At 41.4% G+C, this 13,490-nt stretch overlaps 1 protein-coding gene across 1 annotated transcript in view; it reads right to left on the reverse strand.

Moving 5' to 3' along the window:
• The window catches only part of LOC120064711 (intermediate filament family orphan 2-like), an 83,048-nt gene that overhangs the window by 17,500 nt on the left and 52,058 nt on the right, over positions 1-13,490 (reverse strand). The window contains exon 2 of the mRNA XM_039015330.1: positions 408-468. Within this exon, the coding sequence (XP_038871258.1) occupies positions 408-468 (61 nt within the window). The remainder of the gene's footprint in view (positions 1-407; positions 469-13,490) is intronic.

The following is a 13,490-nucleotide window of genomic DNA, read 5'->3' on the forward strand; positions in this document are numbered from 1 at the left end:
GGTTACCAAACTTTGCATCTGCACAGTTCTTCCAGTAAATGTGTTTTTGTAAAATATTCTATGTAAATTGTTAAAAGTAGTACTTTTGCATAGAGTTGTATGGTTTGTTCAACTTTGAAATCAATGGTTTTTGTTTGGCATACATTTTAAGTGAAACATCTCAGCGCAAGTGAGTTTCAGCACAATTCCGTTACGGTGGAATTGCCCTGATTCAAAGGATGTATCTTTTTTCAGCAGCTGTGGGGCTTACATTTTCTTTGTCTTTATGACAATAACCATCTGAAAGGCATTATACGGTAGTGAATAAAGTACAATTGGATCTTGAGATGAAGGTGAAATTATGTTATGGTGAAGGTACATTTATTTTATGTTGGTTGAAGGTGAATTGATGGTTTATGTCTACTCACCTCCTGCATGGATTCCACCAAGGACTCGAGCTGCTCTCGTCTGTTTAGCTCCTCTTCCCATCTACAACACAGAACACATGGAGGGTCAGTTACCTGCACTTACATTATACTTACATTTGAAATACAAAATAGCCTTATATTCAAGACTAATGTTCAAACTTAGACGTCAAACAATGTCAAGGTTCTGGCCTAATGCTTCTAGAAATGTTAGGAATAACCGTGCTCATGGAGCTCTCAACTAGCCTTCGTATTGTTTAATATGCCATATAGCCCTTTGAGGTATATCAGTGTGAACAGAATGTCACAGTTAGTAAAGACGGTCAGAGTCTCCCCGTCCCAGCCTTGGCCTTAACCTTTACCTTGACTGTAACCTGAACTCTGTCTCCCACTACTGCCCTATACACGTCCCACTGGGTCTTTGATTACAACAAAGGAGAGGAGGTTCCATACAATATACTGTATGTATATCACCTAGAAAAACAAATGATCACTAAGTCTTCGCTACAAATTGCTTGAGGTTCCTCCAGGTGGACCTCTGTTTTATGTTTAAAAATAGATTCCATGAAGTTGACAGCATGTCTCAATTGATATAATGTCTTGGCTGCTTAAACAGGCATCTATCTACCAGGGTCTCATCATTACATGGAATTCAGTGGCTAACATCAATGGAAGAAACATTCCTTCCATCCTAGTCACAGAAGGGGAAAAATCATTCCTTCCATCCTAGTCACAGAAGGGGAAGAAACATTCCTTCCATCCTAGTCACAGAAGGGGAAGAATCATCCTTCCATCCTAGTCACAGAAGGGGAAGAAACATTCCTTCCCTCCTAGTCACAGAAGGGGAAGAAACATTCCTTCCATCCAAGTCACAGAAGGGGAAGAAACATTCCTTCCATCCTAGTCACAGAAAGGGAAGAAACATTCCTTCCATCCTAGTCACAGAACGGGAATAACTGAACATGTGTTGTATCTATTGAACTTGAAAATGAATGTCAGAATATCTGAACTCTAAAGAGACTAATGTATTAAATATTTTTAAGTATTTAACTAGTCAGAAATATGAATATGGTTACTCAAGAACATCTTCAGAGTTATTGTTTGTATAAACCAACTCCTTACAGGAATAGTCAGAAGAGACCATGATAAATGTGAGAGTATATGAACTGCCTGATTCTCTCACAGTCACAATCGTTACTCATAGCCTATGGTTAGCAGGGAGTTGTTCTCTCAGTTGACAGGTCATATCTTCTTGGTTACCATAGCATGCCAGTAGACTTGTGTAGAAATAGAAATAGAAATAGTGCCGCAATGGGTTATAAGCCACTTTTAGCCTCTATTACATTCACATGACATAACAGGCAGTTATAGCACAGGCCTGGTCAGTATCTCCAAACTAGACTCTGACTGCTACATTGTCTAAGGATAGAAAAAGAGGATATACCGAGGCACAGCATGATTCCCTAAACAGAGTGGAAAGTGAAAGAATAGAGAGTAAAGTCATTCATCAGTATGAGGTAAGTCACAGTGTTACACATTAACGTGACTAAACGACTTTATGGGCTATCAAACAAAATAATGGTAATTTCCCCCCTCCCCCAGCTAACTCTCATGCCTTGCTCCACCAATGCGAGACAGGGTGTGGGGGATGTGACCAAAACACCAAAGAATGCTGGCACATTTTGTCTGGCCATGCCCTCACTATAGCAACAGGACCAGAGACAGGAATTACTAAAGTAAAAATCATTCCACACAGAGTTAAATACTTTTTAAAGATCTCCTCTCTTGATCTGAAAGCAATTTTCTAGAATTCACCATTTAATGTAGAGTAAACAACATACAGTCCATCACTAGAGAGTCTTCTATCTGACCAACCTCCCTTTGTTGCTTTCGGAATCCACTAAATGTAGGCGACACTGTCTTATTAGCTAGAGAGAAGTATCCCTGGCTGGGCGGTCTCCAGCTCACATTTGATTGAAGCGTTGGTTCAAAAAAATGCTGGCACTGCTGCTTTACTGTGTCCAAGAGCAGGATGTTTCCCAAGTAACACAAAGGTCATTGGAGTTCAGAACTGCATCACATCTACCCTCTGCAGACAGAGGAAAACAGTCTGTCACAGCATCTGCATGTGCTCCGCATCACTTACAATCTACAGTGCCTTCAGAGAGTATTCATACAGCTTGACTTATTCCACATGTTGTTGTGTTACAGCCTGAATTCAAAATGGATTAAATACAAAAAATCTCAAACATCTACTGTGGCAAAGAAGGGGGCCGAGTGATAAAGGGCAGATATATGAGGGCAGAACTAATAAACAAGCTCTGCGCTCTCACTAAAATGGCCACCCCGACCAGAACTACAGATCACAAAATGGCTGAGATGTGTGGGGGGAGATGTGGGGCAAAGAAGGGGACCGAGTGATAAATAGCAGATATCTGAGGTCAGAACTAATAAACGAGAGTTCGTAATTCAGACGGATGCCTCAGAGGTCGGCTTTGGAACACCCCATCCTGTTTTTAAGCAGGAAGCTGGAACCATGGGAGGCCAACTACTCAGTCATTGAGAAAGAGGCGCTGGCAGTAAAGCGGGCTCTAGAAAGTCTGAAATACTACCTGCTAGGGCACCACTTCACCCTCATCAGTGACCATGCCCCACTCACCTGGGCTCGGGTGATGGGCTCGGGTGATGCAGTGGTTTTTGAGTCTCCAACCGTTTCACATTGACTTAAAATACAGAGCAGGGAAGGAAATGGGAAATGTGGATGGGTTATCCCGCATACACGCCCATTTTGCTACGGTAGCCCGACCTAGGGGTCAAATCTAGGGGGGAGATGTGTGTCAAAGAAGGGGTCTGATTGCTAAATGGCAGATATGTGAGGGCAGAACTAATAAACGGGCTCTGCCCTCTCACTAAAATGGCCACCCCGACCAGAACTACAGATCACAAAATGGCAGACCGCCAAAACCACAACTCCCAGAAGCAAGGGGAACGTCCAGAAAGTGGGGCCAACCCACAAATAAGGGGTCAAGACAAACGAGGAAGAGAGAGAGGAAGGGGCTGGGGGATCTGTGAACCATAGAGAAAGTGACAATATATATATTGGCTGGATTTACCGTGTATGACCTGGACTGATTGGACTTACTTGTTGGCGTTTGGACCTGGACCTACCGAGAAACCGATTTGTTTACCGAACCCTGCTATCCTTGACCTCGCCTGCGGCCTGGGTGGACCAGGACGGAGAAACCAACACACAGGTACTGTCCTCTTCGAAATAACTCTCATTCTGGGGTGATTTTGGTGACGGTCTCCCGCTTAATTTGTGACAAACTATGAAATAACACATATGGAATCATATTGTAACCAAACAATTGTTAAACATATCAAAATATATTTGAGATTTGAGATTCTTCAAAGTAGCCACCCTTTGCTTTAATGACAGCTTTGGACAATCTTGGCATTCTCTCAACCAGCTTCATGAGGTAGTCACCTGGAATGCATTTCAATTAACAGGTGTGCCTTGTTAAAAGTTCATTTGTGGAATTTCCTTCCTTCTTAATGCATTTTGAGCCAATCAGTTGTGTTGTGCCAAGTAGAGGGTATACAGAAGATAGCCTTTTTTGGTAAAAGACCAAGTCCATATTATTGTCACCCCCTGATCTGTTTCACCTGTCTTTGTGCTTGTCCCTCCCCCCCCCCCCCCACATGTCGCCAATCTTCTCAATTATCCCCTGTGTATTTATACCTGTGTTCTGTTTGTCTGTTGTCAGTTTGTCTTGTTTGTCAAGCTTACCAGCATTTGTCCTGTCAGCTACTGTCTTTTCCCAGCCTCTCTTTTTTTGGTCCTCCTGGTTTTTGAGTCTTGCCTGTCCTGACCCGGTACCTGCCCGCCTGACCACTCCACCTGTCTCTGAGCCTGCCTGCTGTCCTGTACCTTTGCTCCACCTCTGGATTATCGACCCCTGCCTGCCTTGACCTGTCATTTGCCTGCCCTTGTGGTTACAATAAACATTGTTACTTCACACAGTCTGCACTTTAGTTTTACATTGATTCCTATTAATTATGGCAAGAACAGCTCAAATAAGCAAAGAGAAACGGGAGTCCATCATTACTTTAAGACATGAAGAACTTTGAAAACAACAAGAACTTTGAAAGTTTCTTCAAGTGCAGTCGCAAAAACCATCAAGCGCTATGATGAAACTGGCTCTCATGAGGACCGCCACAGGAAAGGAAGACCCAGAGTTACCTCTGCTGCAGAGGATAAGTTCATTAGAGTTACCAGCCTCAGAAATTGCAGCCCAAATAAATGCTTCACAGAGTTCAAGTAGCAGACACATCTCAACATCAACTGTTCAGAGGAGACTGCGTGAATCAGGCCTTCATGGTCGAACCACTACTAAGGACATTCACATTCTTAGCGGCAGACTCAACAGCCTTAGTTTCTCAAATGACTGCCTCGCCTGGTTCACCAACTACTTCTCAGACAGAGTTCAGTGTGTCAAATCGGAGGGCCTGTTGTCCGGACCTCTGGCAGTCTCTATGGGGGTGCCACAGGGTTAAATTCTCAGGCCGACTCTTTTCTCTGTATACATCAATGATGTCGCTCTTGCTGTTGGTGATTCTCTGATCCACCTCTACGCAGATGACACCATTCTGTATACTTCTGGCCCTTCTTTGGACACTGTGTTAACTAACCTCCAGACGAGCTTCAATGCCATACAACTCTCCTTCCGTGGCCTCCAACTGCTCTTAAATGCAAGTAAAACTAAATGCATGCTCTTCAACCGATCACTGCCCGCTCGTTCAGCATCACTACTCTGGACGGTTCTAACTTAGAATATGTGGACAACTACAAATACCTAGGTGTCTGGTTAGACTGTAAACTCTCCTTTCAGACCCACATTAAGCATCTCCAATCCAAAATTGAATCTAGAATCGGCTTCCTATTTCGCAACAAAGCATCCTTCACTCATGCTGCCAAACATACCCTTGTAAAACTGACTATCCTACCGATCCTTGACTTCGGCGATGTCATTTACCAAATTGCCTACAATACTCTACTCAGCAAATTGGATGCAGTCTACAACAATGCCATCCGTTTTGTCACCAAAGCCCCATATACTACCCACCACTGCGACCTGTATGCTCTCGTTGGCTGGCCCTCGCTTCATATTCGTCGCCAAACCCATTGGCTCCAGGTCATCTAAAAGTCTTTGCTAGGTAAAGCCCCACTTTATCCCAACTCACTGGTCACCATAGCAGCACACACCCATAGCACGCGCTCCAGCAGGTATATTTCCCTGCTCACCCCCAAAGCATTTTCCTCCTTTGGCCGCCTTTCCTTCCAGTTCTCTGCTGCCAATGACTGGAACGAACTGCAAAAATCACTGAAGCTGGAGACTCATATCTCCCTCACTAACTTTAAGCACCAGCTGTCAGAGCAGCTCACAGATCACTGCACCTGTACATAGCCCATCTGTAAATAGCCCATCCAACTACCTCATCCCCATATTGTTATTTATTTTTCTCCTTTGCACCCCAGTATCTCTACTTGCACACTCATCTTCTGCACATCTATCACTCCAGTGTTTAATTGCTATATTGTAATTATTTCGCCACTATGGCCTATTTATTGCCTTACCTCCCTTATCCTACCTCATTTGCACACACTGTATATAGACTTTTTCTATTGTATTATTGACTGTATGTTTGTTTATTCCATGTGTAACTCTGTGTTGTTGTTTGTGTCACACTGCTTTGCTTTATCTTGGCCAGGTCACAGTTGTAAATGAGAACTGGTTCTCAACTAGCCTAGCTGGTTAAATAAAGGTGAAAAAAATACAAATTAAAAAATTAAATAAAAAGGACACCAATAGTAAGAAGAGACTTGCTTTTGCAGTTTTACTTTAGTGCCTTATTGCACAGGATGCATGTTTTTGAATATTTTTATTCTGTTAATTATTTTCACTCTGTCATTTAAGTTAGTATTGTGGAGTAACTACAATGTTGTTGATCCAACCTCAGTTGTCTCCTATAACAGATATTAAACTCTGTAACTGTTTTAAAGTCACGATTGGTCTCATGGTGAAATCCCTGAGTGGATTCCTTCCTCTTCGGCAACTGAGTTAGGAAGGGCGCCTGTATCTTTGTAGTGACTGGGTGTATTGATTGATACACCATCCAAATTATATTGATTACTTCATCATGCTCAAAGGGATATTCAATGTATGCTTTGTTTTTTAAACACAACTACCAATAGGTGCCCTTCTTTGCGAAGCATTGGAAAACCTCCCTGGTCTTTGGTTGAATCTGTGTTTGAAATTCACTACTTGACTGAGGGACCTTACATATAATTTTACGTGTGGGGTACAGAGATGAGGTAGTCATTCAAAAATCATGTTAAACACTATTATTAAACAGAGTGAATCCATGCAACTTATTATGCGACCTGTTAAGCACATTTTTATTCCTGAACTTATTTAGGATTGCCATAGCAAAGAGGTTGAATACATATTGACTCAAGACATTTCAGCTTTTCATTTTTTATTCATTTGTAAAAATGTCTTAACATAATTCCAATTTGACATTATGGGGTATTGTGTGTAGGCCAGTGACACAAATCTAAATGTAATCAATTTTAAACTTAGGCTGTAACACAACAGCATGTGGAAAAAAGAAAAGGGGTGTGAATACTTTCTGAAGGCCCTGTAAGTACAGTAGTATGTCACTTCCCAGATGGGCACTAGGCCATTTCCTTTACACTGTGTGCATTGATGGAAAAGGACCCATAAGTAAGCATTTCACTCTTAGCCTACACTTGTTGTTTACAAAGCGAGTGACAAATACAAATTGATTTGATTTATGGTATAACTGGAGTCTCAAACTAATTACTGTACTCTGCCAAGCAACAGAGGAAATGGTAATGTGACAAAGTTGCTCCATCACTTCTAGGTTATAGAAAGGTTCTGTGTAGTGATAGCAGTCATGAGACCTGTCCCTGGAAACTAAAGCATCCAAATAAACATTCCACCATTCCACATCGGAGAGGTCTTCTGCCATAACCCTGCTCCCAAAGGATTGTTGAATGAGTTTGACCTTTTAGCTGGAGTCTGTGAACCAACCTGGAGTCTCCTTACAAGGACAAAGACAGCAGGAGACTATTAGCCTGATTGTGTCATTCCTTAGACATCTGTCTGTGTGAGACCAGATGCCTGTTATCTCGTCAGGCTGCTGTAACACAACTAGAGTACACTCTGGATTCATATTCATATCCAACATAGGTTACATAAACAATGTATACATACATTATTTAATTTGAGTAACCAATCAATACAATTACTTAAATAAAAAATGGCTGATGCAGTAAAATGGTTCTAAACAAGGATAAAATAATGCAGTTCTGGGCAGACCTAGCCAGAGATTCTCGTATGATTTCCCCCTGCTGAACAATTTAATTACAAGGCAAGGCCTGCCAACGTACACTCCCTCCCAGTATGGTATGCCTAGGGAGTTTCATTTGCACGCGAGCCGTTTTAATCCTTTATTTATCACTCTGCCCCAGGACACAGAGATTATCACTATTACCTGCAGATGTAGGATCTTAATTTGAGCCAGTTTGCTACAGCAGGAAAATAATCCTGCAGAAACAGTAGATGTGAATTCTTATGAGGATTATAAAAATGTCCAGTAATTATAAGGTTTCATAAATGTATAATTTGGGCAAATAATTAGGAATTATTAATTAGGGAAAATTCTCAGCAACAAAAGATTGATCACATTAAGATCCTACATCTGTAGGAAGCGTGGTTTCTCCATCTGATGATCAATTCTTGTTTTTTTTGCATTTTTTGTCGTTGTTAGAATTACATTCTTAGGGTGCAAATAAGCTTTTTTAAATTTTCAAGTATTAGAATGTTAAATGGTCTGATCTATTATGGCTGCTCTGTATTGATGCACGGAAAATGCCCAAAGGATAGGGCGATTTCTGCTTGTGTCAACCCATTCATTCCCCAAGTAAGGCCAGATCCAAGTAACTAGTCAACCTTTTCCCTGTAAAGCTCTGGCCAACCTTTCACTCTGAGAAATAATTCACTGTAAAAAAGCCAATTTAACCAATTGCTTAATCAACGTTAATCTGTGAGTTGAGTGGACTTCAAAAGGACAAGAATTGAAGCTAATGTGTCCTCTAGAGTGTAAGACACAGTTCAGACAATGAATTTATGGGAAGTCGAACTGAATAGAAATTGAAAACAGGCTGGCATGGTTAAGAGCTTTTCTTGACATATCAATTGGTTTCATACAACCGATCTCAACACTGCAGAAGACTTCCTTATTGGTTTTGGGTCGAATTCAGGCATAGCAGCGACCTCTCACAGAAGTCATCCACCTGCAAATTCGAGACCATAATTGAGCTTCTGATGTGGGTGTGGTAGCTACGCAACCTTCATTTGCATGCAATTAACATGCAGTGTATATTGATATGCATTACCATTTCTCCTGAAAGTGGAAGAACTGCTCTTTGGCAAGCTACATGAAACGGTGGCGTGCTTCACCCGCACCGCGCCGAAAGAGCGGCAGAGGCTGCCGAACTATCATTTAAAGTCAGATGAGGTGCACTTAACACTTTCAAACGGCACTCTATCCCCACTCTTCCAAAGAGAAAGTGACATATTTTTGGTTTGAAGTATCTGTCCTACATATTAGAGATATTAGAAAGCTCAGGAATGTATAATATTTTTTAACCGCATAATGACGTAGAAATACCCTATTCACTTCCATAACTGTTTCAGCCCGGTACTGGGTTACCTTCAGATTTAGTCTTGTGAGGCTTGTGGGCAGTGGAGAGCAAAACAACCAACATGCACATGTTCGTGAGAGTCTCAGCTTTCGAAGGTGGGGTCATATTAGCCCCAACCATTCGGACGCTACAGACAGAGGTTGGCACATCGGCGGTACCAACTTCAGAAGAGTCCCGTGAAGCATGTACATGTTCGTGAGAGTTTCAGCTTTCCAAAGTGGGGTCCAGTGGCAGCTCGTCCATTAGGGCATTAGGGGTGGTGACCCACTTGTGATTGGTCCAAAAAGTATTTTGGAAACAAATTACACACTGAGTATACAAAACATTTTGAACACCTGCTCTTTCCAAGACATGGACTGACCAGGTGAATCCAGGTGAAAGCTTAATCCCTTACAGATGTCACTTGTTAAGTTCACTTCAATCAGTGTATATGAAGGGTAGGAGACAGGTTAAAGAGGGATTTTTAAGCCTTGAGACATGGATTGTGTATGTGTGCCATTCAGAGAGTGAATGGGCAAAGCAAAAAAATGAAGTGCCTTTGAACGGGGTATGGTAGTAGGTGCCAGGCGCACCGGTTTGTGTCAAGAACTGCAACGCTGCTGGGTTTGTCACGCTCAACAGTTTTCCATGCGTATCAAGAATGGTCCACCACCCAAAGGACATCCAGCCAACTTTACACAACTGTGAGAAGAATTGTAGTCAACATGGGCCAGCATCCCTGTGGAACGCTTTCGACACCGTGTAGAGTCCATGACACAACTAATTGAGGCTGTTCTGAGGGCAAAAGGATTGGGGTGCAACTCAATATTAGAAAGGTATTCCTAATAATGTTTGGTATACTCAGTGTATTTATAGATGTCAGATCTTAACTTGATCACTCTTTTGTCGCAGAGAATTTTCCTGCTGCTGATATCAGGAAATTCAAATGAGCCTTGTGAGTCTCTGAAAAATAGCAGTTCTCTTTCTCTCCATGCGGTTGCATTTGAATCATTGAGATCAGGGCTCGCTATCAAAATAATTTTCTCTCTCGCTTGCTCAAATGCTAGGCCCAGGTCTTATTAACGAAACATTCACATAATCAAAAATGTATCTGAAATGCTGGCATACACATCAACAACCGTAGTTTCATATAGCCTAATAACACACGATAGATATTGGTTTCCATTAAACTACGACATTAAGTGTCAAGTTTATCCTCAGGTCAAAATTTTGTTCAATCACGGCCTGGGGTGGACTAGTGGTTGGGGTCGCTGCTTTCATAGTGCACATATAGGCCTACCGCGTCGGCATGGGTTAGATTCCGGCCCGCGCCCTTCTGGCACAAATAACTCAATCCCCCGAACAGTGGCGATCCGTCATTCAGGGCAGGCTGAGCCCCACCTGTTATAAGCACCAGCCTTGCAGGTGTATAAACCTAGCTCAGTGCTTTCTGTGGTGGTGAGGCTAGTCAGCAGAAAATATAGAGTATTGAGCCTGATTGACTCAGTTTTCTGACATGATTGGCTCAGTTTTCATCCCCAATTCTAAGGTTAGAGCTCGAAAAAAAAATTGCCCCTTGGGTTCTGCCATAGAGTTATATTAGAAGTGCCCATCCAAGAAGGCTCAAGGTCATTGGCCACAGATAGAATGATATCAAATCATGTTATATCTACAATAGCTTTGATTGGACTGATCATGTCAAAATCTTACTTTCAAAGTCTTAGCTAGCAGCCATCATCAGTTGTTATCAAGTCGACAATCTACTGGCATATCCTTTTCAATCCTTGTCATATGAAGAGAAATGGTGAAGAGAAATTATAGATAAGACGTATTGGTGCTCATCGGGCCATTGTACATAAAGATTACACAACAAGTTGGAAATCGCAAATTCAACAATGAGTCGTTTGGAAGGAAGCAGTGGCTAACTGCAAGCGTTGCAAAGAAACCACTAACGCTATTCAATGGAGTGGCTGTGTTTTTTCTCTTCGAGTTCCCACGATAAATCCAGAGAATGCCAGACTTTGATGACAAAATTTGCCTACAAAGGACCGCTGCGCCACCTTCACAAGGTGAGTCCAATAATGTCTTGTAAACTGCTGCATAAATAATGTAATATGCAAGGGAGAAATGTATACTGTAGCTAATAAATTAATACTAAGTGTATGTTGTGTAGTAAGCTGTTAGTAGCCCATGTGCTTCAACCTAATAATTGGGTCTATTTTCACCAACGCGGTATTGTAAACACATAACGTTAGTAGTTGTGGTGCTTGGCTTGCACGTGCAAATTCAACACACACAACATTCTATAATAGAATTGTGTTATTTGACGTGTCAAATTTAAAAGCTTACTTAACGCGTCAAATAGCGTTATATGACGTGTATCTTTTTTGACGGGCAAAGACTTAAATGGCGTTCAATGTGCCTCACCCGAATAATTTGGACTATTTTCACCTCTTAATTTCTCTTACTGTTCTAACTTGGTGGTGTACAAATAGCCTATAACCTGTTTTAGAGAAATGTAATCATCAAATATTGTAAGAGCTTTCATTGTCTGTTTTTATATGCCCCATTTATTTATCCTACGGTCCTGAGGTGTACAGGGAGTACACTGTAAGAATGGCCCATGTTCTGAACTCTGTCGCTGTACAGTTCAAAAGTGCTGAACAAATAGTTATATTGACTACGTCCGTCGTCGCTTGCTCATTAATGTCTTCATCAAAATGACGGATTTCCTCTTATCCGCTTGTTGTCCCCTTATGCCATAGTTTGTACATCTCAATTGTCAGTAGAAACCACATTTGTTCAAGCAAGTCAGCCATATCAGCTTTGTTTTTTTAAAAGGCAGTAAATGAGGCTGAATGAACTGTTTCGCTGCCAGACAAGCCTCCACTGAAAGCCAGGTTTAGCAGTGGTAAGGTGTTGGGACAGCTTTATGTAGGCCCGAACAGTTTGTGGGCACCATTTGTCACCGTTATAGTGTAATTAATGTGTTGTTTTGTGTAGTGGATTTGCTGGCACACATCCCACATTTTTTTATTTTATTTTGCCCCTCCAAGATTTACTTGCTAATATCGCCACTGCCCCCAATTGACTTGATTTAGTTACACATTTCAAATATGGACAGTCCAGGGATATATTACCCCCGATCTTGATAAGAAATGACTGTACCAGACAACTTTTGGATAACATAAATAGGAAACTAATAAAATAATAACTGTTGGCTACACCCAACATTAGTTTCCATTCGTACAAAGTGTTCGGGGAAATTGCCACAGCAGGTTTGTTGTGGTAAACAATTAAATACTTTATTCTATTGTACGGAATGCTTGTCTGTCACGTCCTGTCCTTGGTTCCTTTTTTATGTGTCTATTTTGGTTTGGTCAGGGCATGAGTTGGGGTGGGCATTCTATGTTTTTTCTATGTTCATTCTATGTTTTGTATTTCTATGTGTTTGGCCTGGTATGGTTCCCAATCAGAGGCAGCTGTCTATCGTTGTCTCTGATTGAGAACCATACTTAGGTAACCTTTTCCCACCTGGTGTTTGTGGGTAGTTGTTTCCTGTTTTGTGTTGTGTCACCTTGCAGGACTGTTTCGATTTTTGTTGTTTCACTTTTGTTATTTTGTATTCTGTGTTCAGTTATAATAAATTTAACATGGACACGTACGACGCTGCATTTTGGTCCGATCCTTCCTATTCCTCGTCCGAAGAAGACGACGATCGTTACATTGTCAAATAGATAAATCATCCTCAGTCTGTTCAAAATGGACTAAGATGTTCTGATTACAATATCAACCAGAGGGTGAACATATCTTGAAAGATCTTGGTTGAAAGCAGGACTAAATGTAACACCTACATAATATTTTAGGGAGTGGCAATGAGGTGACCAACAGTGGTTGCAATTGAGATCAGATGTGCGGGTGAATTTAGCACGTATTGATGGTTTAACGTGACATCAGCTGGTGATAATCTAGTGCCATTGATGGTTGCAATAGATCCCTTTTGTTATTTGATTATATTCCAATAGGCTACATTCTGTAGGCTACCCGTTAGCCTATCCATTGTCACATAATGAAAGGTGTGAAATCTGATAATAGGCTACTGTGTTATCCTGGCTGAGTTGATGAGCTGATTTGGGGCCGTCAGTTGATTGGTAGATGTAGGCCTACTATAGAATGATAAACTTTCCTCCAGTGTGGATGCTTGTCCATGTTTTATACTTAGGCTATGTATAATTTGTTAATATAGTTCTGGTCTATTGTGTGGATTGAAAGCCTATATTGTTTGGCTTTAATATTTGATTTTGTGAAGCTGT

The sequence above is a fragment of the Salvelinus namaycush genome, chromosome 20 (genome assembly GCF_016432855.1).
Source record: "Salvelinus namaycush isolate Seneca chromosome 20, SaNama_1.0, whole genome shotgun sequence".
In the NCBI taxonomy this organism is placed as follows: Eukaryota; Metazoa; Chordata; class Actinopteri; order Salmoniformes; family Salmonidae; genus Salvelinus; species Salvelinus namaycush.